The sequence below is a fragment of the Cyanidioschyzon merolae genome, chromosome 19 (assembly GCF_000091205.1).
Source record: "Cyanidioschyzon merolae strain 10D DNA, chromosome 19, complete genome".
Taxonomy (NCBI): Eukaryota; Rhodophyta; class Bangiophyceae; order Cyanidiales; family Cyanidiaceae; genus Cyanidioschyzon; species Cyanidioschyzon merolae.
Window position 1 is genome coordinate 1024133 of NC_010145.1, and position 26632 is coordinate 1050764.

A 26632-nucleotide genomic window follows, 5' to 3' on the forward strand; every position below is an offset into this window, starting at 1 on the left:
ACCATCCGCGTGCCGAGCGTACCATGGGTGCCCAGAGCGGCGCTTAGAATGCTGGTTCGTATGCTGCACCAAGACGAAACGACTTTGGCGTACTCTTGAGGTCCTCGGCTCGAGGGCGAACCCCCGGGTACCTCGTCGTCAGGCAACGGAGCCATGACCACTCGATTTGCGACGCGGTCGTAGCTGCTCTGACACGCTGACGCATCGAACGGAGCGTATGGTAGCGATCCCAGTGCCAATGGAACCGAAGCTGCTCGAGTGCCGCGCGACTACGCGAGCTTTCATGGTGGACCACGGGCTGCTGGTGCGCGCTGTTGTTTTCGGGCCCGAAGAGAATTCATTGATTGGTGCATTGCGTTCCTTTTTAACAACGAGTCCGTTCCTCTATATTTCCAGCGAGAATTGGCGCTGCGAGATGGTTTCTTTTGAACAGCTCTCTTGAATCAGGCCGAGCTCGGTTGGCCCAATCGCTCCCCGGAAAATGAAGGACGCTTCGATGCGGCCCCCGGTTCTGGTGCTGCGGTGAAATCGTCTGCGGCTGCAGAACCGGCCGTAGACACCATTGTGAAGCCCAGTAACCAGCGCTGGCGTCGTTCAAAACTCAATGGACATAAAGATACAGGGTCGTGTCACCGGTCTGATGGTAGTGCTTTCCAAAATGCGTCGCGAGGTCGAGACTCACCTGTAGCAACTCCTTGGCATCACGAGAAGCATGGATCTCGCGGAGCGTCTGGCCTCGGGTGACGGCTGTAACGGACGCACATCCATCGCAACTGGTGCAGATGGATCCAGCGGACGCGTATCCTTGGCCTGAGGCCATCGGCGCGCGCCTCGCACTGTTGCCGAGTCATCCTCGGCATCGGTATGCATGTCCACTGACGTCCGGGTCTTGAGGGCGAACCTGTGCGGCAGTACGCGCAGCACAACCGCTCAAGTAGCCGGCTGAAGCCGGATACAGTGATCCAGACTCCCGTCGCAACCGCTGTAGTAGTAGCGTATCGCTTGTCTGCCCGTTGCATACGCACACGATACGCGTCCGTCAAAACAGAAGAAATACTCGCTTCCCGAGCGCAGCACCGACACCGTCAAGTTGTACTGCCGCGTATCGGGTAAATCAATAGCTTCTTCCAGCCCCAGTACGAGCAAGTTGCATCCCCCGGAGGCTGTGTATGAACAGTTCCGAAACTCCGCCGAGCTAGAGCTTTCCGCTGCACACGCGAGCTCCGTCTTCGTGCAGTGCAGGTCCCAGGTGTCAAAGTTCAGGTGCGAGTCGGGTAAGGCAAACGTCGTGACGTTCGCGTCCGACAGACGCAAAAGCGTCAAGTCCTGTTCCGTCAGGGAATCAAAAAAAGGCAACACTGGGCGCGCTCCTTCAATATGAGTACATAAAAAGCTCAGAAAAAACACCAAGTAAACCGTAATTATCGCAAAGCGTCCAATATGCCTATGCATGATACGCTATACGTGCACAAGTCAAATGAATTCGATCGTCAAGACCAATATCGTGTACGCAATGGATCCGAAACAATGCACCACGAAAGGCGCTCTCGATACATGGCACGCTCAGGCGCCCAATTTGGTACCACGCGATCCGAGCACGCGCGGAGGCGTCCCCCACGGATCGGCGTCCTGCATTTGTCGAGACGCCACGAAACGAATGGGCGCACTCGTTGCAGGACAATTTTGTGATCGTGGACACGGGCGAGGCGTGCGTCGCGGATCGCCTGGGACCCTCAGTCGAATGCGTGCGTGTGGTGTGTGGGTTCAGGTTGTGATCGTCGACACGGGCGATTTTTGGAGCGAGAATTTATACGCACCAGGGATCCCTGATTGCGCGATAGAACGTCAGCGATCGGGAACGCGTCCGTCGATCCGCCAGCCCCCGAGTTCCAGTGTCCCTAGTAGACCGCGCGGGGTTTCTGATCATTTCGTTGATTCCTCTGTGCGCCGAGTCTGCGATGAGTGCCCGTGATGGCAGGTGTAGCGTCGGTGCGGACGCTGCACGGAGATGCAGTCGTTTTTTGCCATGCCCGTTAGGGCATCGTCTTGAGGTGTCGTGCACTCGAAAAGGGAGTCGGGTCTCTCTCCTTCGAACTGTTATCGAAGCGTGTGCGTGTGCAGACCTGATTTCGCGGGACAAGACGTGGGAGACAACTCGTTCGTTCACGTAAATGCATGGCGGAAACGAGTTACGCCTCTGCAGTCGTGTGTGGAATGAGTTGACGGCACGTGATGCGGGCCCATACGGCGCATTCGACCTGTGTGAAGCTACACGGTTCGCTGGACTTGCGTTCTGATGCGTTTCGCTGGACTCCGCACCTAAAAGGCAGAATATGAGTTTGGTGGCCACCAGCGAGCGTTGCGACTCGGTTGGAGACCCGCGAGCGGCCAGGGCTACACCAGGCGTGAGCGGTCACCCGTCATCCTCGAAAGGAACATCCAGAAGCTGCAGTCCCTCGAAGAAGCAGCTGCCTTCCCTATGTTAACACAGGCACTGTAAGCGTGCCAGCGTTTCAGTGTTCCTGTCCCTACAGTAGGACCAGTGTGATTTCCCGTGTGCATGCAGCGTTCCGATACGGCATGAAGGCGGTGCTAGCCAGAACGCACCGACGCGCATGCTGGCGAGCCAGTGGCTAGCTCGAGCATGCTCCGGGGATTCCAGCACCTCCCACAAGCACTTGCGGGTCCATGCTAGGCCCTAGTCCCGGTACAGAGTCCAACTAGCGCTGAAGACTCGAATTTTTTTCTTCTTTGGTGTTCCCACTGTTTTTCTTGGACCATACATTGGAGTCGTCGTGAGCCTTCCCTGTTCATGAGAGAACGATTGGAGGCTATCCTCGGCGAGGAGCCGCTTCGTTCAAACCTGCATCGATCTTGCCCAGGTACTCTTGTAATGCTTTGGAGCAGATATAGTGATTCGGTCGAAGCAGATGCGCGTGCTGGGGTGGTATAGTCCAAATGCACACTCGGCACTTGGTCGCCATCGCATCTATCTAAGGTCCATTTAGTTCACGTCCAAGCGCTAGGGAACCGGGCGTTGGGCTCTGTACCGAGCATCCTGCCATGATTCGTATCGTCCTGCTGGCAGCGGTCTGTATACACGAAGCGATTGCGGGGTTCAGGGCGGACCACGAGGCGCCCCAGGTCGCTGCCTGTACGTTACACGTCCCGAATGCCGTGGTACAGCTGCATGCGGACACCGCGAGGTCCGGCAGGATGTACGATACACGTCCTGAATACCCTGGTACAGCTGAATACGGACATCGCGGGGTCAGACAGCAGCATGCGCGCGAGCGCTATGCACCTCTTCATCTTGATGATCATCTCGCCCAGATGCTCGATAGCAACCGGCGTCGATACTAGGCAAACTCTCCGGTTACAGGCGGCTTTCGGAATTTCCTTCCCATAGGCAAGCGCCACGAGCGGTCGCGGAAACGCTGTGAATGGCCGTGAGTGACCATGACCCGGAACTTGGATGCATCGATATCCATCTCTCGACGATCTGCCTAGGCACTGACTTGTTGCATTCTTTCAGCGAATGCTTCCGGGCACGGCGCCAGCAATACGACAGCATCAATGAGTACGAGCCTCGCGATGCAGTCTTCATAACGATGCCCCTCTTGATCCCTGTATTATGGATCTCCGAGGTCCATCCACTGAAGCTCCGTTCCGCATTGCCAGCACCGATCTCGATGACTGGCCTTGAAGGTATTTTGAAAAAGCGCGGGGGTGCCGGACCGCCCTCAAACATTCCTCGACAAGCGCGCGCTCCCGATGCGCACGATCGCTCCAAAGCCGAAACGACGATGTGCGTACTCGCGTTTCTCCTTCGAAACCGGCTGGGACTTGCATGTGCGCTCCCAATCGCTTGAGCGGCATCATCCCCAGCATATGATAAGCGACAAACCCGCAGCAGTGGTAGACTTTGGTACAGGCTATGTGAAAGCTGGCTTCGCAGGCGACACGAAGCCTCGGGTTGTCCTCCCGAACTGTGTCGGACGTCCGTTCGCAAAGGCCGCAGCCGAGCCTTTTGTTGCCCGGAGCGGCGGCAGTGCGCTCGTCGTTGGAGACCAGGCGCTCAATAAGCGAGCGACAGGCCTCGCCCTCACATACCCGCTGCAGAATGGAATCGTCCAGGACTGGGAAGCCGCAGAAGCCGTATGGTCGCATCTCTTCAGCGTGGAACTTGGGATAGACCCGCAACAGCACCCGGTGCTCTGTACCGAGGCTCCACTCAACCCGCGACGCAATCGAGAACAACTCGCAACACTTGTCTTTGAAGCGTTTGGTGTACCTGCTTTCTTCATGGTCGTTCAGGCGGTGCTCGCGCTTTACGCAACCGGTCGAACCACGGGTGCTGTGTTGGACCTCGGCGACGGGGTCACCCATGTCGTTCCGGTTTACGACGGATACTGTCTACCACACGCGGTGCGGCGTTTGAACCTCGCCGGACGCGACCTAACAGACTTGGCAGCAAAGCTTCTCAATAGCGAGTGCGGTTTATCGACGCATAGTCGACCTTCTGTGGTGCGAGAGATCGCACGACAAGTCAAAGAGCAGCATTGTTATGTTGCTCCCGATTGGGAAGCCGAGAACCACCGCTTTCAGCAGGATCCAGACGCATTTCTCCGTCGCTATCTCCTTCCTGATGGGCAAGAGTTAGCGTTCAAAGAGTTGAGGTTTACGGTTCCGGAGTGTTTGTTTCAGCCGGCGCTCATGGGTATGGATGCGCCTGGCATTCACGAGCTGCTCTTGGACGCCATCCAGAAATGCGACGTCGATCTGCGACGCAGCCTCTACGGCGGTATTGTGCTGAGTGGTGGTTCCAGCCTGTTTCCCGGCTTACCGGAGCGCCTCCACGCTGAGCTTGCAAAGCAGATTCCCGGCGCTGGGGTCCAAACCAAGATCGTAGCAGGGCCTGATCGCCGGTTTGCGGTGTTTCAGGGTGGTGCAGTGCTTGCCGGACTCGATACTTTCGAGCAGATGTGGATTACACGTGCCGAATACGATGAATTCGGGCCGCAGATTGTTCATCGAAAATGCCTGTAGAAGAGCCTGTCTTGAAGTTTCCGCTATTGCTTCATACCGGGAGCGGGCATCTTTGAACAAGCGTTTCGATACCAGTCAACATGCGGAGACCTCGATGAAGCGCACCGCACGCTGAACGGTGCTTCTGACGACGAATCCTCGCTTCGACGTGGAGCGCTGCTGCAGGCTGCTGCATGTCGACAAGTGGTGCAATCTATCGGACGTTGTGTGCAGAGGCGCGTCACGAGCCCAGTGCGCAACTGCACGCGCCTAGCAAGATGCGCATTCGCGTGCTCGAAAGCTTTCCTCCCAGAAGCGTTTCATCCAGGATCTTGTCAGGCAACTGGAACATCAGAAGCGCAGCGTCGGATTCGTCATCGAGAGTTCGGCACAGAAATCAGGCTCCAGCAGCCGGGTACTTTGGGTGATTCGCCTACGTGAGTGCCTGTCAGCGTTCGTGCCTACCAGCTCATCTGCGTGTCTATCTAGCCTACGTGTCTAGCCTACGTGTCTGTCTTCATGCGTGCACGCATGCACGCTTATTATGGAATGCAACATCCATACCTGTGGTCCAAATTCTAGTCAGACTTGCGCAAACAATTGCCATGGACATGAATGTCAGATTCAAGCAGGTTCTCTCTAGATGAAGATATACAGCAAAAACTCAAGGTAGAATACGTTCCATATTCCCTTGTAGTACGTTCGCAACGCTTCGAGGTTCTCTGGTCCCAGGCGCATCAAGCGCCCATGAACCTGCGTTAAAAAGTACCAGCTCAATGCTAAATGTCCGAAACCGAAAACCCAGACGCGAAAGTGAAACCGAGCCTCCGGCATTAAGGATATAGCTGCAACGCCTACGAGCATGGAAGAGAGCGTTGCTGACGCCATACGCGCCACCTTGGCGACGCCCAGCCTACTCGCAAACGTCGGCACCTGATGCAGTCGGTCACCGTGCACGTCCGGTAGGTCTTTGGTGACCGCGATGACCCCCGCAAACACCGACATGATCATAATGAACAGACGCAGCGCTGGTGTCCAGGAAAGATTCAGACGGAGCGCCTCTTTGGTGGCGACGTAGACTCCGATGTTCAACAAAAGACCACGGACACAGGCAATGGTGAGCGCAGCCAACAACGGCACGTTACGCCATCGAAAGGGAGGTACGCTGTACAGCGCGCCTATCGTCGTACCGACTAGATAAAGACCTAGAATCGTGCGAGAGAAATGGCGGTAAACGATCCACACGCCCAGCGCGATGGATGCGATACAGAGCATCCATGCTTGCTTGGTCGTCATCATCCCAGCCGCCAGCGGTAAAAAAGGTTTATTGACGCGGTCCACGTCACGGTCATAGATTTGATTGATGCCAACAATAAACGCGTTGCCGAGCACGAGAGCAAAGATTCCCCAGAGAGCCTTGGGCACCAGCGTCCAGTCCAGACTCACTAGGATACCCGTAAGCGTTCCGAGAAACTCGGACCCCAGCCTCCCTGCCGGAACGAGACTTCCAGCTGATGATTTCGACCGTGCCAACAGCTGTTCCCTAGAGTCTATAATAGCGCGAATGCAGCCGGTTAACGCAGCGAGAAAGGTCCCTCGCACGGTGTGCGGTCGAGTGAACGCGTACAACGCTGCGAACCGTCGTTCAAACGAAAGCCACAGCTGCGCAGATCCGTTTTTATCCCCTACTTGGTCAATGTGTCCCTCTCGTGCTACACTAAGACCGGCACTGGCACCGGTTCCGGCACTCGCGTTGCCAGACTCGGACGCGGGCGCACTTGCGTAGAGCCGACGCAGTACGTCTCCGCTCCGTTTTGGTGTAGTGCGACACGCGAACCTCACTTGGTCGCCACAGAAACCTGCCCGTCGATGCAACTTAAGACCAACATGCTTCAGACCCGCTCGCTCGACCTGGAGGCAACGTCCGCTCACGGCAAGGAACATGAGCTTGACAAGCTCGTGTTCCCAGCGTCCCAGGGTATGCTGGCTGCGGGATCACGGTGAGCGCAGCGCGCCGCGCAGCGTCGGTGCGGGCGCTGCATGTAGACAGAACGGCTTTTCTAGACTGCAGAGGGCGTTGGCTCGAGGGGTGCTTCACCCGACGTAGAGTCGGAATTCATCATCATGATACGATCAGAAAGTCTGCGGATGCAGGCTTGTCTTCGCTGCACGGCACGCTGGAGAAACTTGGTTGTTAGGATGAATTCTGGGAGCCGCCTCTCTCCTTCGTGCTCCTGCAAGGAATGCGTTGTTGTTGGTTGGCAATGCGGGTTTGTGGTTGACACCCACCCACAGTGGGTAGGCGCAGAAAGCGCACTGTGCCCGTGTACGCATCCGCTTCGCTGGACCTGCTGCCTAGAAGGTAGCATGTGAGTTTGTTCGCCACTCATGAGCGCTGAGACTCGGTTAGCGGACCATCAGTTGCCAGTGCTACACTCAAAGTGATTGTCCGGCCTTCGCCTATCACGGTGATGCCCAGCTGCTGGTGTCCTTCAAGCAGCTCGCTGCGCTCCTGCTTCCAGCGCGGGCACTGTAAGCCTAACTATGTCAGCGTGTCGGGGATCTCGTTTCCACAGCAGGGACAGTGTGATTCCCAGAGTGATTCCAGTGTTCCTATGCGGCTTAGAGCCGGTGCTGCTAGTCAGAAGCCACCAACGCGGATTTTCGCGAGCCACTGAGTACCTCGAGCAAGTCCCGGGAATTCCAGCGCCTCCCACCAGTACTTGCATGTGTATGCGAGGTTGTAGTTCCGGTATAGAGTCAAGCCAGCGTCTCGACGCTTGCGCTTATCCGCGTCTGCTGTAGACCACGGATGCGATTTCTGGACACAAAATTATGGCTTGGAGGCAAGTGCTCTAGCTTTGGACATGGCTATGTACGCACAGACGCCGCCCCTTGTCATGAATTGCAGGATTCTTTGTGTTCCGGGTAAGCGCGATCCTCACCATAACGTACCGGTCACTCCACTCCCGGGTTCAGCGGTATCTGCAATGACGCGGATACCGGGACAGCACGCTGCACAACAATGCGACGCATCGCTGTTGGTATCTGTCGACAGCCAGTGCTGCGCATGCACTACTTGTATGAGCGCTCGCAAAATGAAAGCCACCCCCTGCGTCAGCCGGATACGGCCACGGGATGTACTGTTTAGGAAAAGAGGTCGTTCGTATCCGGTTATGGTTCTCCATCCGATCTGGGTCGCGATCGCAGCTTCCAGAATTCCGCGCCCTACAAAGCTATGATGTCCTGGAATCGCTGGAATGAATTTCGTCAATTGGCTCCACAGCACAAAACCAATCGTTTTTTTCAGCATCCCGCAGCACGATCGAACCATTCGAAGATACCGTACAGATACACCTGTCTGGTGCCGAACGTGTCCGAGACGTTACGCCTCAGACCAGTGCGTAGAGTACTGTGAGGTTTTCGAGTGCGGCCCTCATGCCTGGCGGGATCGACTCATGATGCGAGACGTCAGAATACGTCCATACCGAACTCAGCACTGACAGCGTGATCAGCAGCGCGACCCAGAAGCGCCAATCACGAGAAACCTCTCTCCAGGTAGGTGTTCTCGCTCTAAACTGCGACCATAGTTGGCGCACTCGGGCAGAGCTGCGTGTCCAGACGGTTGGCGCCGGCCGTTCCCGGGGCAGCTGGCTCCAGTCGATTTTTCCCTCACTCACGAACGCCTTCCATTCTTCGTTCCAGTCGATCAAGCTTTTTGGTACTTGATGTTGTGGATTGCGCTGTGGTATGCTTCCGCCGGTATTGCCGGTTTTATCGGCAGGCGCACCGCCTGCGTTCGAGTTGTCCTCGGACTCGTGCCGCGCTCTATCCGGCTGTCCAGCCAGGCACGTGAGCAGTCGTCTTCGTTCTTGCACACCGTGACAGGCGACTCTGCGGGGCAACGCAAAGCGTGCTCCAGACGTTGAGCGAGTAGCGCTGCGGTTGCGGGCCCGCTGCGCCAGCGCAGGCGCTGGTGGTGAAGGGCGCGCGACCAGGAACCGCACGCTCGAGCTCGCTCCCGTCGTAAACGCAACCGAGCGCTCCGGGTTCCGCGAACACTCCTGCCCAAACGTTACCTCTTGACCCTGAGTACTCATCCGCCGAAACGTGTGCAACTTCATCGATAAGCAGTTGCTGCGTGCGATCGCTGCAACGCTACACCAACGTACAGAGGTGAACGTCTATCATAGAATCTGACGCTACACACCAGTGCAGAGACTGATGCGTCCCAGGCGTTCGCGCGTTCGATCTCGAAAACGATGACTGTTATGTGCTGTTATATCCGTAGATGTCCAGCCAAAATTTTTTCAACTCGAGACTGCTCCACCCATTCTGTGGTGGATGGCAGGCGATCGACTCCACAATGCAATGTATCGTACAGATCATAGACGAAATCTCTCTAGGATGTATTCTGTGCGAAACTGTGCAAGGAGGACTGTATTTCTTGTTCAGGTGAGTCATATCATAGTGCTTAGATGGTTGAGGATTACTGAAAGGCACATGTAGATGCGCTTTGCGCAAAAAATATTATGAAAGACTGCTCATCGTCAATGATAGAAAACGAACCGTTGATCAGCATATGGAAAGTAAAACCAACGATCGTAGACACAGCAAGTGTCTCTGTTTCTCAACAGCTTGTTCACGTGGTACTCAAAACACTGGGGTACAGTCACAACAAAGTCCGCGTTCACGCACGACTCTCTTCCACAGAAATCGCAGCGACAGCGTTCCTGAAACGTCGCGATCGCTATGATACAGAGAAACGTCGGTTATTTTTTTCAGTGTATGAGACTTGCTTCAGAGGATACGGTCGGAACGTCCATGGGTATTTGCAGAGAGGGAGCCCGTTGTGTCTATGACCGAACTCGAAGAGATACAGGTTATCATCTTCTATTCTAGCAGCAGTGGATCCATTTGGTGGCCTCAGTTTCGCTTGTAAAGAAGTCTCGTAGAACAGCAGCAATGCTGTCGACTCGTTAAAGACTTTTCCCCGGACCTCTGGCGACGTTCTTCTACTGTACAACGTAGAATTTCAGCATTCACTTTGCGTTTGGGCTTTTCCGGATTCTATCGGGGTGCAGCTGCTTTTCACTCTTCCGTCCTCTCCGAGATTCAACGCTATAAAGAGGAGTGGTTTCTATGGTGAAACGCGTTGATCGGTCCATTGTACGAATCGCCGAGGCGTTCAGGACACGGTGACGCCAGGGCACATTTTGTCTGTCTGCCGCGAGTGCCTCTCCCGCTGCGAAATTCCTCACCCGAGTGCTTAAAGAGGTGCATTCATTTTCAAAAATAAAAATCCAAGAGAAGGCTATACACATGCAAACTGGGTATTCAGGAGTGCCATCATCACTGGATTTGACGAAGAAAACAGTAAACAAGGCCAATCCCAGAGGAACAGGAGAAGACCAAGAAGCACAAGCCGGAGGCCTGACGTCAATGGCCGCAAGAAGGACCACAGTACAACGAGATCGTAGTGAAAACCTGTCTTTTCGGGTATTTCGAGGATCCGTGCAAACAAAAGTTGCGAAATGGCCATCAGAAACCGTGTCGAGTCGTGCGCCATGAGTTTTATGGACGCCTCTTCAGGCCGAATGCATTTGGTTAAGGTCATGCAACGCGACGTGACGGGCATCAAAATGGGCGAGGTTCCAGTGGAGTCTCTCGACCAGATCTTCATTCGCCACTTGATGTTTCGCACAGGGCAAACGTCGAGGAGAAATGAACGAGTGCATGCCATTCACGAAAATGACGCCGAATATCGCTTCGACGGTGCTCGACACAAGCTTGACTCGTGTATTTAAGAATACGGGGCGATCAAGTACCTCATGAACCCGAAGAACCATTTGACTATGACCCTTGAACGCATCATCATACGCTTCATGTTTGCACTCTACCCGGGCCACTCTCGCATCGGGACATGGGCCATCATCATCGGCATTACGAACGATCGCCAGCATGAACGGGAGATCGAATTCATCGACAAGAAGACACCGCGCAGGAGAAAGAATGAGGACTCTGTGATCTGTGCCGCTATTCAAGAGCACCGTGCGGTCTTGGGGCTGGTCAATCCAGCAGAATAGGTATCCGATATGAAAAAGAAAGATGTTATCCTCTCATCCTGCGTTATTTCGTGTTTCTGAGTCGAGAACTCGAATGCAAAGCCGAAATATAGCAGAGTGTGGGAAAAATAGTGACGGGGAAACGGAAGGCTGCGCTTCTGGGGAAACGCTTCAACGTGGTTCCAATGTGCAACATCAAGTCACATATCGTGACTATCTACTCCAGAGTCCTGCACGGCATCATGAGGCAGCTCTACCCGGAGTTCAATCGACGGAAGATAGAGCTCACCGGTGAAAACCGGGAGACTCATTGGAAGAGTATCTTCGATTGCAAACGTCTGAAAACGAGCAAGAAAAAGGTATTCGCGGGCAGGATCGAGACCGATGGGGTCTCCATACGTGTACACTACCAGCGGTTGAAGGCGGGTCGTCCTATTGTGTCCACGGCTTCGCCGTGGCGAACCATGAAGATGAGAAGGAGGTGGATCCTGCGACGCAGTGACCTATCCCTGGATAGGTCACTGCGTCACTATCAACCCGAAGCACAAACCGAACACGAATATCCATGCACACAGACGTCGCCAACGTTGCATTCTAACAGCAAGCATCCGAAGCGCAACCTCTTCATCATCATCGTAACACCCCGCGGTGTCTCGATTCGACACAGACCAGGCGTCGTTTTCATACTGGCGGTTGAGCGCAGCGACAGAGGCTTTTATGTTGCGTGCGAGACGCACCGAGGCCCGCAGCACCCATCCCCAGGGCGTGTACTGCAAAGCGAACTGTAAACCGCGCTGCGAGGCATCCGATGCGAAGCACCCGAACACAGGCCCCCGGCACCTGAGCACCCTGGAATCCGCTCAAATATGTCCAGTTCGAATCGGTACCTCTGGGTGCGCTCGCACCGACACCATGTACCCGTTGGGCAGCAGGATCCCCGCAGACACTCGTTTACGACCAGTATCTACGATAAACGCGCCATCGACGAAAAAAAGCAGTTTCAGAGATACAGTGTGTTCCGCTGTTGAACGTTGCAGCGACAAGCAGGATGCACAGTGCGGAGATAGCGCGGATGCCTCGTCGTCATCGTCGTCGTCGCCGTCGCCGTTACCTGCCCTATGCAGACAACAACAAGCACCGTACAACATCGAGACTCGCACACACCAGCGAGCGGTGTGTCTTCTGGTTTCACACACCCATACGCGCGCTGTGCTGCACGGTCATCGCCTTCGCGCCGTTCGCCAGGGACCCCAGACAAGCCGCGGTTGCTGCGGGAGCGCTCCCGTGTCCGCTGCAGTGGGTCAGCGTCCGCCAATCGTCCCGCAAGCATCCGCTTTTGGCGGTTTTTTCGATGCTCCCCTGCTGTCCGTTTAAGCAGGGGCCTCCAATGCATCATCCATTCCACCCAGTTACACTCTTTTCGTGAAAACGAGGTGTTCTTCATTATACCTGCATCCAGGGCACGTGCAACGGCCGCTCGACACCTTGTAGCTACGCAGATACCTATGACACAAACTGACGGCGATCTTGTTCGTCACGCTTCCCATGCGGGTTGCTCGCCCGAAATCGTTGCCCTGAAGCAAGCCGTTTCCGAATGAGGTCTTTCAGGCGATCGCGATTCTTCCACTCATCTCCAAATCCGCCACCGCCTCCGCGTCGTCGAATTTTCTTCGCTCTCTCGAGGACGTCGAGACAGATGCGCGGCGGTGCACTGAAGCCGAAGCTTTTCGCCACCGCCGCAATGTCGAGCTCGTGCACATTGAATACATCTTTCATGGAGTGACTCGCATACGCTTGGAGGTAGGAACGGAATCCGTCCCGCGCAGATTTCTGAAGATAGTAATTGCCTTCAACTAATTTTTCCAGCTGGGTCTGAATATCAGCAAGTTTCTCTTTGGGAAACTCGTACTCGTTCAGAGGCACTTTGGCATCGCGCAGATGCTGCAGAAACCCGACTTCCGATGGCAACAGAAAGAGAATCGCCCGTCCGCGACCATGAACGCCTCGAGCGGTGCGCCCCACCCGGTGGATGTACTCTTTCGGCTCGTCCGGTGGGTCGTACTGCACAATCCAGTCGACGGCGGGAATATCGAGACCACGCGCAGCTACGTCCGTGCATAAGAGTGTGGCGTGCTCACGCCGAGCGAACTCGAAGAACGTCGATGTTCGCTTGCTCTGTTTCTGTTTCCCGTGCAGATCCAGAACAGGGACGTCTATATAGTTCAAAAGCTCGGCATAGAATTTCACTCCGTTGCAGGAAGACATGAAGACGATGATCTTCTTGCGCTGATTGCGCTTCAAGAACGTGAACAGCAAGCGGAAACGCTGCTCGCTGGGCACAATCGTGAAGCCCTGCTGCAGGCCCTCAACGGTGGCAACAGGCTGTTCTGCGTCGATACCCAGATGAAGCGGTTTCTGCTGAAAACTTACTTTGGCCAGATCCTCCACTTTGGTTGTTTGAGTTGCGGAAAAGAGCATTGTCTGCCGGGTCTTTGGCAGTATTCGCAGAATTTCATGCATCTCCTCTTCAAATCCGATTTCCAAGCAGCGATCCGCTTCATCAATCACGAGAAAGCGAAGGTGCTCAAAAACAAAGCCCCGTGTGGACTGTAGATGGTCCAGCAAACGCCCAGGCGTCGCAACGAGAATATTTGTACCGTTGATGAGCTTTTCAGCTTCGGTTCGGCGGTTTGCACCACCCATGACGATCGCTCGGGTCTGGTGATGATGTGAAGCAAGATCGTGAAGCACCCCAAAGATCTGCATCGCCAGCTCGCGGGTAGGCGCGATGATGATCGCACCAGTGCCATTACGCGGCATCCACTTGGCCTTGTACAGCAATTCAACAATGGGGATCAGAAATGCGAGCGTCTTACCGGAACCTGTTCGCGCAGAAGCGAGAATATCTCGACCAGACAGCGCTAGCGGGATCGCTCGCGCCTGAATCTCTGTCATCCTTGCGAAACCCATTTCCTCAATGCCTCGTAGCGTCGGCTCGGATAGCGGCAGTGAATCGAAACGATGAGGTGTCAGAAGGCCTGAACTCGGTTTCGGTTGCTCCTGTTCCGAGGCGTGCTCCGACGATAAGCTCTGTAACGCAGGAGACGACTTCTGTGTCACCTCTGGGCAGGGTCTGGCCAGAGGCTCCATCTCGTGCACTGTTGCTCGCGAGGATGCAACCTCTTCATCTGCGGGCGTTCTTGCTGCAGCGTTCTGAAGCTCGGTTTCCATCACCGGAGCTGGCGTCCGCAACTCTGCACGTTGTAACTCACATATCGAAACCCCCGCGTCTTCATTCGGGTTCCCAGCAGCTGCGTTGGTTGACGCGGAGGCCGACTTCACCGACTCGGAGCAGCGTTCGCGCTTGGCGTGCAACTGATCGGTGAAAGTCGCAGCCTGCGTGCGCGTTCTGGATGAACCGTAAGCGCCAGCGTTCCTCGCGACGACTTGTGCCGCACCAGAAGCAGGCCTGCTCGCGGTGCTCGTCAAGCGCTCCGTCGCGCTAACAGAAGATACGTCAGCGTCGCGAGCGAGCAAGTCGCTGTGACAAGCACGAGGGCGCTCTCGCGCCGATCGCTTCCGGCTCGCGACTACGTCCGCCTGCTGCTTCCGTTTGCTGTTCTCGCTTGCGTGCCGGATCCGACTTTTCATACCTATAGAGGAGCGATCCTCCGGTTCGCTGCTGAGTTCTGTCGATAGATCCACAAAAGAGGTTGACTCCGAAGGCGCACACACTCCACACTACACCGCAAGCTCGCTACGAAACGTGCAGTACCGTTGCCTTGGACAACAATGCTCGTATGCAACGAACAAAAGAACACCTGGATACCCACGACGCTGCTCGATCTCGTGAAATGAAACACGCCTTGTTGGCACTTCGTGAACGTGTACCCCAGGAACTAGGCCTATCGCTCGACTTGTTGTACCAGGTGTGTAGACGCACTGCGCCAGCAGCAGCGGCAGCAGCAGTCGGCGCTCCTGGCAGATGATGCAGCGCGTCCGATCGTGGCATAACGCAGCAGCAGCAGCAGCAGCAGCAGCAGCAGCGGTACAGGTCGTACTCGTGTTTGTACTAGTCGTGTGTTACCAGGGTAGGCCACACCCAAGACGCTGTGGGGTAGGTACACTTGCACTGCAGTTCGAGGTATGGTAAACAGGAGCTAGGTCACAATGCTGGCGTGCTTTCGCTGTCTGGTATGGTTTCGAGTTTGTTCTGCGTCTGGCGTACTGCGGCGAACGCTGCGTCAGCGCTTTTGCGCAACAACGTCCGGTACGATCGGCAGTAGTAGTAGTGCTGGTCAAGTGACAACGGAGCCAGCTGCGTCCACCAATGTCCAACGCTCTGGGTCTAGTCAAATCGAGGGAACGCAGCAGACAGCTCCGCGAACTGCATCTGCAGTTGCGCGTCAAGTGAAGATATCCCATCGCAAACTGAACGTCGTCTGCAGCTTGGTCCGTCGACTCTCGGTATCCGAGGCGGAGCGACAGTTGGCGGTTTGTAGGAAGAAGGGTGCGCGAATCCTCCTCAAGCTGCTGCACCAGGCAATGGCGAACGCGCGGAACAACCACCAGATGGACCTGGCTCGCACGTTTGTCCGTGAGAGCTTCGTCGGCAAAGGGCAGTGTTTTAAGATTCTGCGGCCGTGGCACGGGAAAGGCCGATTTGCGTTTCACGAGAAAAAATACAGCCACGCGACCATCATTCTGGAGGAAGCTAATGCAGCGCAGGACTCTAGTCGATCAAGAGATACCCGGGATACAGGACGGGGATTCAGTTGGAGCGCTCACCGGAAGGCCGTCAAAGGAGAGCGTCCTCTGCCGCCGCTGCCTGCCGTATGGAATCTGACTGTAGATCCGTCAGGAATCTACCGAAACACGCATCGCGAGCCCGATGATACGAATCAATCCCGTGGATAGCGTCCGAGCTAGGCACAACTTGACGCGCACGGTACGGAACAGTGATTGCGTTCCAGGCTGCAATCAGATGAGGCTGCTCGTTTAGCCACACCTGGCGAAGAATTGGGTTGAGGTTGCTCTGCGGGATCTTTTAACGCTACTTTCAATCCGTGGGCTTCCTGTATCACGAAACATTACCGACCATCCGCGAAGCGCTGGTCGGCATCGTGTGTGCGAACGATGCGCGACACGCGTATGAGACGAAAATGGAACACTGAATAGCTCGCTCTGTTCCTGCCTTTCAATTTTTTGGCTTTCTTAGATGTGCAGCAATAGGTGCTTATGGATGCATATCTAGTTTAAGGATGCTCGCTGCTCTATTCGTAGTGGCGCCGTCCACTCGGTGGCGCTGGAATTCGTTACGTCACCGGAATCAAGATGATTCGCAACGCCTTTGAATGAGGGTTCGTAAAAGTACCGATATCTTTATACAATGCATACATATGAGACTCCGATACTCAACTTAACTCTCGAGTAGTGTGCTCAGATCGCGCATTCTGCGAGTTTTCGATCTATCTGTTTCAAGCAACTCGCGGGCGGGGGATTTCGTGCTGCTAGACGGAAGGGGAAATGTGCTCGAGGTTGTCCCTAGACAACATGTTGAAAAACTCCTTCTTAAGGTTCACTGAACTTGTCACATCAGAAAATCGATTTCATTCGAAAGAGAAAATGTCCTCCGGTCATAGGCCATGAGCGAGACGGCGTTCCATAGCAGCACTACGTATATAACAGAATACGCTCGGAGAAGCCCACGGGTCTTCTGTTCTGTACGATAGGGGATGGTGGACTCGGACTTTAGCCACCACAACGATCGCTTGGAATGGAATGTGCGAAACTGCTATGCACGAGGGCGGCCTAGACGCATCCAAATTAGTCGTCTTGTTCTCTAGCCTGGATATTCCACCGGGTGCTTGTTTCATCGAGAACAGCATCACTTGCTACAAATCCCTTATCAAATGGAACAGATTGCGCTTCATCATAGGGTACTAGACTGAATGCGGAAACCAAGCAGAGCATTCGCGGGTGCCTGCGGTGGTCTTCAAAGGCATCTGGCGAGCAATGAGGGACACGTTTCCGCGGCACGTTCGAGTTCTCGGAGGAGGACGAGGAGGAGGAGGACGATGAGGAGGGCATGCGACGAAAACGCGGGAATATATGACAACACCCAGGTGTCATAGCTCTGAAGCGCGTCCCCGAGTTGTCCACAAAGGAGTTTGTAGATCGCAGCTTCCGCCTATGCATGACATGCGTTGACAACAGCCGGAAGCGACTTTATCGAGAATTTCACACTGTCATCAGCATCTTGCGACGGATGACTACAGAGCTGGGGGTAAACGAGCGAGGGTCGTACTGAAAACCGGAAATGAGCGTGAGGAGATGAAGCCAGTGCGGGGAAAAAATCGCAAATGCTGATGCTGGTATCAGTGAGAAGAGACCCAGACTTTTACATACGCGCCCGTTTCAACAAAGCGGACCTTTTCATCTCTATACTGACACAGGTTTAGATCCGCGCATATGAGGCCGCGGAGCAGGTTGCTGACTTTGTTGCTGACTCGTCCACGCTACGGCTTGTGGAGGCAGCATAAACGATCCGCTCTGCGAAACGATCCGCGACGCCACCTGTGCGTCTCAGGCACCAAGTAGCAGGTTCACAACACGGTGCCGAGCCCGTGGGGCATCTGCGGCTTGCCACTCGGCCAATGTATGACGCCAACTGTACGTTCAACGAGTGATGCCAAACGTATCCGACATCGGATGTCTGCGCACCGGTAGTTCTCTTTGATAGGGCAGCGCAACACGGGTCGCACCAGCGAGCGGACGTTCATCCGGTGTACATATGCAAGTGCGCGAATGTGGAGGTTGCAGTTAGAGGCACGTTCATTTCACAAGCCACGGAGCTATGCGCACAGATGGTGTAATTCTCCTGGTACAAAAGATACGGACCGGAACTGTCCGTAACATATCCTTCAGATGCATGCAATTACACGACAAACGAAGCGCCGTCATCCGTCGTGATTCATCTTCATTCATGCACAAGGTCTTCGCGCTCTTTTCGCGCTTTCGTAGGCGCTCACGCGGTAGGTTCACCATTTGGCCCCGGGCCCTGAGTTCCCCCGTCTGACCAAGGACGAATTGCTTCCTGAGTGTTGTCTTCGTTGGTTCCTGGCTCATTCGCTTCTTCCTCTTGCCACAAGTATACGGATCCTTCCAGCGCAGGCACCGTTTGCAGAGCCATCTGTGCACGAAGGTACGCCATGAACCATTCAACACCGCTGCGGAGACGCTCCAGATGAAGAGCCGGCTGGCGCCCGCGTAGAGGCTGGAGCGTCCCTAGTCCCAGGATCGACTCGACGAGCGGGCGCAAGCGCAGGCGCGTGTGTTGGATGTTATCCAACGCGTGCTGCTCAACCCACCCGTCCAAGTTTAAATAGTACATCGAATATCCCTCAAGCTGGCGGATTCTCGTTTCCTCCTCCCAGGAGGTGCTCTCCTGCCACCCGGGGGCGTCCTGCTCGGGTCGGAGCCGGAAAGCGCCCAAACCCAGAAGAGGGACCCAGCGCCGTAAACGCCCACGCATGATCCATCGAATGTAAACGGTTCCCTCGCGCTCGTCATGGAAGAGTGATGTAATTTCAATGGAGCGCTCCGAAAATAGAAGCTTCCCGTGTAAACGAAGCACCCAGAAAACGGCTTTGTATGCACCGAGTCCTTGCAGGACGTTTCCTGAAGTGCGGTCCACCAGCGTGATTGTCGGCGAGTATACTTCAAAGTTTGGATCTCGTTCAAAAAGGTGGGGATAGTCCGAACGTAAGGTCTCTATTACAGTGCCAGCGTTCGCTGCGTAGTCTGGGGAGCGCTTGTTCCGCTGGTCCCTCTGGGTGTCACGATCCTCTGACAGCCCCGGAAACGGGAACCACTTGCTGCACACAAGACTCCGTGTCCCCTTCGGTTGCCGCTTTCCATTTACCGAAAAACGGGGTCTGTTTGTCGGTCGCTGACGGCTGCCTTGGTCGTTCACCGAGTGTCCCAGCCAGTCGGAGACGCCCGCGCAGGTGACGTCGCGACGCACCCATCGAACGCTCGGCGACAGAGAAGTTTTTCCTGTGGCTGCTCCTCGTTCCAGGCCCCACCACGCAGGATATGCGCAAAAATTCAGACCTCTGTAGTCCAAAGGATTCATATTGGTGTTCGAAACGAGCACACAGCGCAGTCACTCTTTTCCGGGTGGCACTCGTGCGCAATCCCAACAGTAGTCTAATTGCGCGAGTGCTCTCCTGCTGCGAAACACGTAGAGGTTCACAAAGAGCGTGCAGGAATCAGGTGAATCTGGCAGCAAAGTGTCAAATTATTCCATGGTTATACATTAAAGTCCAGAACGTTTTGCGGCATGGTGTAGAGGCGGCGCAGTGGCATCTATCTGCGTAACGGCACCTAATTGAATATCTAGGGCTCAAACTATATTAAATGGACAGTATGGGTACACATGTGGCGAGACGCTCGTAGACGGCATCCGAGCAATGGAACGAGCTCAGGACGCTGACTCCTCGCTAGACACGAAAAATTTAGGTCGCTTTCCCCTGTGATCAATACCAGCCTATGCTGGTCTTTTCTGCGGCTGCATCCTTTGCTACGCTCTTACATCCGGTTTTCAATACCCTGGGTGGTACGTTCCCTTCAGACAGTTGTGAGCAGATGAAGGATGATCACGGCAGTGTCGTAGTCCCGAAATCGCTGCTCTTCGCTGTTGTCGTCGAATGTCATGTACACGTGCAAGTTGCGATCTGCACTGTGCTTGCCATATTCGTCTCCTTTGGACACAGCCTCGGTGCGCTGTTCGATGCGGTGACACGCGATTTTGGCCAAATGGTCTAATACGTTCGCAACGCAAACGTCCTCCTTTGAATGCCACTCTGTTTCACGTGCACGCTTGCTGCATCGCTTGGTACATGCCTCTGGTGGATACAGGAGGCCGCTCTCGAAACCGTTCTCGGTTTCCACGCCCGGCGCCGCACGCTACCGTCACGAGCTTCTTCTGCGCAATCCAATCGAAGGGTACGCTGGCTGCCGCACACCCAAGCGCACGCTGTCCCGTTCGATAACGCACGATCCGCTTGCCTCAACGGCCCTGATGACGCTCTAGATAGCGCTAAACCATTGAGAACAGACTGGATTTTGTAGGATTATCTGTATTCTTTTGTCTGCGGTTTTCCTAATAGATGAAAATCAATGGAACGTCCACTGTCCGTGATGAAACATGCACCAGTGCGATCATCCAGGATGGAGAGCAAGTCGACACACTTCGATTCGTCTACGCTCCATTCTTGGAAAGCAGTGACGTACTCTCCACTGGAAGCGATTGATGCGAAGGCTGATATCCGAGTCCAAGACGCTTTCCGCTGCAAACAGGCAGCACGAGCGCCTTAGAGACCGAATCCCACGAAAGGCGGCATCCTGTTTTGGATTGCTATTTTGGCGATGGACACAGCGAAAGGTTTTTTTATGTTTCAGTCGGAATCGATGATTTGACGTGACCGATTCAGTGAACTTTCCGCGTGCGCTGTTGCACAAGTCTTCGAGAGACAAAGCAGCGTTTCTTGTTTTGTCGTCAGTCCAGCGATGCGAAATGCTGCGCCCGCGAATTTCCATGAAACAGAAAGATCGATAACTTGAAGAATGCGTGCAGTGAGCATGCTACTCGTAAAAAGAGGAGAAGCGTGGAGGCTTCTACGAACACATTTGATAATGCTATCGATTATTTTATGAATAGTCTCTCGGGGCCGCGCAGTTCCGCTGGAGGTGAGAGAAGACAACTCATATTTCTCTACCTGTTCTACAGTGCAAATCTCCAAACGATGCCAATTTCATCACAGACAATATAGCGTTCCACAACTCCTATATGGAAAGGGATTGCGTGTGCATGCGCGGGCACCGGACGGAAGAACTGCCGCAGGAATCGCCTAGAAGAAGCCTGTGAACGTCGGGTCCGGCCCCGGGTGCGGCAATGGTGCAGGGCATCAAGAGTAGGATCCTATATCTGTCTAGGGCATATGTAGACGAACGAAGAGAGTGTACACATGCAACAGGCCAGTCTAAGTCGGAGGATAAGGTGTCATGGAAGCATGGGAATACCCGATTAGAGCCAATTGTCACCGCTATGAAGGGCGCACCCAGGCTGTATACAAAGAAGATGAAAATGGTAAGCAAAGCGTAGCTCGTAACTTTTCTATCTTCATGAAATGCTTGCTAAGCAGCCGGACGCAGCGATCCCGGACTTGAACACAAGGCAATCAACGTGCTTCAACTGCTGGCATGGGCACTGGAGGGACTGAAGAAATCACCACGTTTGAAGCAGGATACAACGGCCAGGGAAAAGCAGTCGCATAGGCAGGCGTTGATGCCAGTGTGAGGGGATACAAGCTTTGGCGTACGGGCATCAGCCTGGAGACCCGCCCCATTCTATGCCACCACTGGTGCCGACAGCACATGCGTCACTGCGAAGCGCCCGATCATTTCCCTGTGAAGCAAATCGAAAGCATCTAACCAAGTAGACATGTTCCCGAAAGCATCAGAAGATCATATGTTGGATTCGCGAGTTCCATCGTCTGTGCATAGACGAATGCAGCGACAGCGACATCGCCCAAAAGCCTCCTATCCAACGCTACCGGATATGAGGACTCGTACCATGCGCGGCAACAGCAGCACTGTCCTACAAACGGTTTCCCATGGTATGAACCAAATCCAACGAGACCCCTCCTGCACGTGTCCGTGAGAACAAGCTTGTCTCGCCAGGGAACCGTGGTCCGTACGAGGCATTCCTTGACAGAGGTCTGGGACGATTGCGTGCGTGCTGGTCCAAGTGCTGCCGACACCGCCGCTTTTCTGTGTCCATATTTGACATGGTTCGGGCGAGTGGGTCACGGGTTGGAGTCGGCTGCGCTCCTCACAAAACGGCCTCAGACCACGTACTGGTTACACCGTGTGCAGACGTTCAGCTCCCGATGAACGCTGCAGGCAGGCCACCAGCAGCGCTTTCTGGGGTGTGTAGCCCTGCTCGAGCGAAAACACGTCACCTCCCGGGAAGGCCGCTAATCTTTCGCGCAAGCACTCCGTACCTCAGCGCACTACCAGGGGTCTTTTTTTGACGTCAAGTATACCGCCCAGTCCAGCGCCTTCAACCCGACGGCGAGCGTACCCTGGCGATATTGCGAAAGCCTCGTCCTACCGTTGCACTCGAGACCTGGAGCGGTTGAGTTGCGTCCCAGCCAAAGTTCTCTCCGTACGACGTCTCAGCACGATGCTGCCACTGAAAGCAGCAGTCAATCAAACAGCAAGTCCAGGTCCGATGCGACACCTGTGCTATCCGCAACAGCAACGTACTCGGCACATCCCAACAATGTCGACACGTACTCTGAGCACTAGCACGCTCAACTTTACCATATACAATAGATCTCGCTCGTACACAAGTCCTAGTGATGCGTCCCAGAGTGAAACGCCCTTCACACGAGCGTCAGCAGCAACGCGGACTCGCCTTCTGCGGTGCCTGCGCTCGGCGGCGAAGGGGTACCCTCAACTCAACGCCTGGTGGCATCTTCCGTTTCCATACGCATTCAAAGCGAGTGTTCTTGTCTACAAGCGTACTCGCTTGGACGTTGTTCTTTTGCTTTGGAAGCTGCGTCTCTACAAAGCACTTTGTGAGCACCAGGGGCGCAAGATCTGCACTCGGTACCGACTCATGGACGACCAAGACAACGTCCCGCGGAAGGCACGGCGAACTGCGGCAGCGAGTGCTGACGACCGAGCCCAACCCAGCGGGAGCGTTGCAATCACAGATACGGACAACACCGGAAACACTACACCCAGCGCTCAAAGCGTAGATCTCTCAGAGAATCTCATGGACTCGATTCCTCGGCGAGAGAAACAGCATATGGAAAAGCAGTCTGCTCCGGGTACCGCGGGTGCAGAAACGCTCGACTACGAGGTGCCGTTGGATAGCCCGTCGCTGCGCTGGCCAGAGAAGACGCTCTCCAGCACACGAGCTCAAGAGCTAGAACGAACACTGGCGGCGGAGCCCTGGAACGCAGACGCCTGGATAGCGCTGGTAGAGGAGGCCCAGCGTCACCCGCTGACGGAGGCCAAGGCGGTCTACGAACGCGCACTTCACCGGTTCCCGACAGGTGCACGCCTCTGGAAACTCTACCTTGAGCACCTCATTCGGGAACAAGCCTTTCCTGAAGCCGAGAAGCGATTCGCTTACGCGCTTCCTCGCTGTTACAGTGTTGAGTTGTGCCAGCTCTATCTGCACTATCTGCGCACCGTAAAAAAGGCGCCTATCAGCGTTCTCATCGACGCGTTCGAGTATGTGACTGCGCTTTTGCCATACGAACCAGCAAGCGCAAGTCTCTGGAACGACTACATCGCGCTGCTAATGGCGGTGCCCATACGCAACGCTCATGATGGTGCACAGAGAAACCGCTTGTTGCGAAGCGTGTTGCAGCGAGCTGTGACCCTTCCGTTGCACAACCTGGATGCGTTCTGGCGACAATTCGAGCAGTTTGAATCAAGTCAGGGAAAAAGCGGCTCCAGTCATGCATCCGTGGCGACACAACCTTTCCATGGGGCCTTTCTTCGGGCCCGAGCTGAGGCCCGTGGCCGACGAGCTCGCCGCGAGCACCTCCAGCTCCAGGCGCTGGCGGTTCCTCCGCGACGCGGAGCCGGCATCATGGAACAAGCAAAGCGCTGGGCAAAGTACATCCGGGGCGAAGAGGCGAATCCGCACGAGCTCTCCGCTGCTGAACTAGAAGCGCGACTTCGATTCGCCCATGAGCAGCGGCTTGTCTACATGTATCGCATGCCGGACGCCTGGTTGGAGTATGCGCTCTATCTCGCACATCGCGATGACGGCAACCTGGTGCGCAGCTACCCAGAGGCTATTGCGGTGCTGGAGCGAGCAGAACGTGCGCTTCCCGATTGCCTCCTAGTCTATTTCACCCTTGCCCGCCTTTACGAGGAGCTGGATGTTGAAATTGCTCGTATCGCCGGACAGCAGAAACGCAAGCGCGAGTATTTGCAGGAGGAAATAGAGAGACTCGGGGGATCTCGTCTCTCGAATGATGACGAAGCTGTGGGCGCTCCCGACGAGCGACCCAGTGACGCTGACCCCGACCAGAGCAACGGTGACGACACCGGCAGCGGCAGCCGCGAGTCGCACATAGCTTCCGCTCGGCAGTCTGGGTCGCCAAAGCATGGAAGCGGCGCCTCATTGGCGCCCAGCACCGATACAAAAACAGCAGCGACAGAGGCTCAGTCGGAAAGAGACGCACCAGCAGCGTCCAAGTCTAGCGGTGCACCAGCGAGCACTGAAGCTGCCGCTACCGGCACCAAGGCGGATACGCACAGTGAAGGCATCGGCAGTCGAGCAACCGCCGTCTACGAACGATTGCTTGCACGTGAAAATCTGGATGCAGTCCAACGCACTCATGCCTACATAGAGTACATGTGGTTTAGTCGACGTGTTCTCGGGGTGTCGGCTGCTCGGTCTATCTTCCGACGGGCGCGCCACGACCCTCGCTGTGCAGATATCGACGCGCTGCCCAACCTCTACCTCGCAGCAGCGACTCTAGAGACGTATTGCAATCACGAGTCGGGTGTTGCCAAACGTATTTTTGAGCTTGGACTGCGTCACTTGCCGGATTCGACGGAGATGGCGCTGTGCTATTTCGATTACCTGTGGCAGCGAAACGATGGCAATGAACTGCGCATGTTGATTGGGCGGCTCCTGCAGACAACGCTCCCAGACGATGCCAAGCTGCTGCTCTGTGATCGCTGGTTGTCCTTTGAGGCACGCTACGGGAGCGGTGGACTGCAAGGTCTGCGCCTCGCTGAAGCCGAGCGAAAACGCCTGTTCAGCGAGCGGCAACCGTCGCGCCTCAATGACCTCCTGTTCTATACCTCGTTCCTGCAAAATGTTCCATTGAATGACGACGAACGGGCCCTCATCGAGCAAAACACCAGTGATTCCAAGTCGGGTTCGCTGGCGGAAGCGCCTCAACGGGACGCAGGTTTCGTCCCCGGCGGCATCATTCCATCCAGTGCGCTGCTCTACGCGCTCGGTTCGAATAGGCCACAGGCATCGTCCGCGCGTCGACCAGATGACGCAGTTATCGAAGCAGGGCAACCTGTACGCAAGGGAGCCGCTCGTGCCGAGCGAAAAGCACCATCGCCGGCTGTGGAGAACATCCCGGAGAAGCTGACGCTCGAGGAGGGTCTCGCACGCCTCGTGGGAGCACTGCCACCAGCGCTATTGCAGAGCGCCCCACCGAACCCCGACTTTGTAATCAGACATTTATTGCGGTTACCAGCGAGCTTTCAAGATCTTGCAGTCTTCAACGGCGGTCGCGAGCTCGACTCGAATGCCGCTGGACGTCGTCCAGGGCGGGACAAGGAGCGTCCAAGTCGCTCCAGTGGCGACACCTATCCGAGTCGCACTGCTGATGCGAGTCCTGTGCCATTCGCTGAAAGTCGCCTGTTTCAGCGGTTGCAGCGTGCTCGACAACAAACAAGTCGTGCTCCTCGACCGGACGCTTACGGCTCCGGGACAGACGCAGCGCCTGCTTCGATGCAAGCACCACCACCGACCCGCGATATCTATCGCAGTCGTCACCGGGGCTGATGTCGTGCTTCGACCAGGGACCCGCTATGCTTGCTATCTTGTTGCTGGGGACATTTTACTGGGGCGCACACACACGCCCACACACAAACATATAGGTTCACCAAAGGACCCTGGGTGCCGGAAGCTGTGCGCCAACAAGCTGGTCACAGCACCAACAACATCAATATCAAAAATAGCTGCTGCTTTTGCTCGTTCCATTGACACGTTCGACAAAAGCGCGAGCAAGGTCCGCAGCATGTCGCCCGTAGCAACGAGAACACCCGAGAAAAGCCGTACGACGCACGGTGTTGCAGAGCGGCACGAAAACTGGTAAACGAGCCAACCGAAAGGCAGCGCTCTCTGACTCGAGCGTTGAACACGTAGACCTCTGCTCGGTTTCAGATGGCAGTAGTCGAACTCGTCAGAGACTCTGATCTCTTCTGAGTTTCCAGCTGCGACCTCAGTCGACGCGCCAGCCTCACATAGGGCTCGGTGGGGCTCGCACGCTGCTCCAAGCACTGCGCTTGGCACTGGAGCGCACCGGTCACTTCTGGTGTGCAGACGGCGTTACCAGCCGGTGTCCGCCAAAGTTACAGACTGACCCTCTGAACCAGTCTCGTTTGATGGATGAGCACTCTAGATGTCAACAAACCTACGAGTTGCATACGATCGTGCAGCACGGGAACGCCAACACTCACTGAACGCACCTCCGTCACTTGTTGCGAGCAGCAGTGCCGAGTGTACTCCAGATTCTTAACCTCATCAAAGTGCACAAGACCTTTCACCCAATCTAAACCAGTGTCTCTGTTATGGGACTCAAACACCGTTCAGGTCGCTAGCAGCGTGTCCTTGGACAGCGTCCCGCAGCACCTCCTTCTTCCAACCCTGGACGGGCGTTATGGCTTGCTGCCCAACGCTAGCCGATACACGACTG

General features: G+C 55.4%; 7 protein-coding genes and 1 non-coding gene across 8 annotated transcripts, besides 3 other annotated features; 4 read left to right on the plus strand and 4 right to left on the minus strand.

Annotated features, from left to right (window-relative positions):
- Window positions 1-1410: part of a sequence feature (possible transcribed region) that runs on past the window's edge.
- CYME_CMS411C (hypothetical protein) lies at window positions 931-1452 on the minus strand (the record flags this gene model as incomplete). The annotated part of the gene is made up of 1 exon (XM_005538953.1): window positions 931-1452. The coding sequence occupies one exon, from the start codon at window positions 1450-1452 to the stop codon at window positions 931-933; it is 522 nt and encodes a 173-aa protein (XP_005539010.1).
- A 2322-nt stretch (window positions 1453-3774) lies between these two features.
- On the plus strand, window positions 3775-5049 carry CYME_CMS412C (actin-like protein; the record flags this gene model as incomplete). The annotated part of the gene is made up of 1 exon (XM_005538954.1): window positions 3775-5049. One exon carries the CDS (start codon window positions 3775-3777, stop codon window positions 5047-5049), a length of 1275 nt encoding a protein of 424 aa, XP_005539011.1.
- A 618-nt stretch (window positions 5050-5667) lies between these two features.
- CYME_CMS413C (hypothetical protein, conserved) lies at window positions 5668-6972 on the minus strand (the record flags this gene model as incomplete). The annotated part of the gene is made up of 1 exon (XM_005538955.1): window positions 5668-6972. One exon carries the CDS (start codon window positions 6970-6972, stop codon window positions 5668-5670), a length of 1305 nt encoding a protein of 434 aa, XP_005539012.1.
- Window positions 6973-7081: 109 nt separating this feature from the next.
- On the plus strand, window positions 7082-9072 carry CYME_CMS414T. Its single transcript, XR_002461676.1, has one exon. It is a non-coding gene; the product is annotated as a hypothetical transcript (transcript).
- A 1493-nt stretch (window positions 9073-10565) lies between these two features.
- Window positions 10566-11508: a sequence feature (repetitive element).
- Window positions 11509-12596: 1088 nt separating this feature from the next.
- CYME_CMS416C (ATP-dependent RNA helicase) lies at window positions 12597-14744 on the minus strand (the record flags this gene model as incomplete). The annotated part of the gene is made up of 1 exon (XM_005538956.1): window positions 12597-14744. One exon carries the CDS (start codon window positions 14742-14744, stop codon window positions 12597-12599), a length of 2148 nt encoding a protein of 715 aa, XP_005539013.1.
- A 519-nt stretch (window positions 14745-15263) lies between these two features.
- CYME_CMS417C (mitochondrial ribosomal protein L22 precursor) lies at window positions 15264-16010 on the plus strand (the record flags this gene model as incomplete). The annotated part of the gene is made up of 1 exon (XM_005538957.1): window positions 15264-16010. The coding sequence occupies one exon, from the start codon at window positions 15264-15266 to the stop codon at window positions 16008-16010; it is 747 nt and encodes a 248-aa protein (XP_005539014.1).
- Window positions 16011-18120: 2110 nt separating this feature from the next.
- CYME_CMS418C (hypothetical protein, conserved) lies at window positions 18121-19230 on the minus strand (the record flags this gene model as incomplete). The annotated part of the gene is made up of 1 exon (XM_005538958.1): window positions 18121-19230. The coding sequence occupies one exon, from the start codon at window positions 19228-19230 to the stop codon at window positions 18121-18123; it is 1110 nt and encodes a 369-aa protein (XP_005539015.1).
- A 1308-nt stretch (window positions 19231-20538) lies between these two features.
- Window positions 20539-22552: a sequence feature (possible transcribed region).
- A 230-nt stretch (window positions 22553-22782) lies between these two features.
- On the plus strand, window positions 22783-25719 carry CYME_CMS420C (hypothetical protein, conserved; the record flags this gene model as incomplete). The annotated part of the gene is made up of 1 exon (XM_005538959.1): window positions 22783-25719. The coding sequence occupies one exon, from the start codon at window positions 22783-22785 to the stop codon at window positions 25717-25719; it is 2937 nt and encodes a 978-aa protein (XP_005539016.1).
- Window positions 25720-26632: the final 913 nt, after the last annotated feature.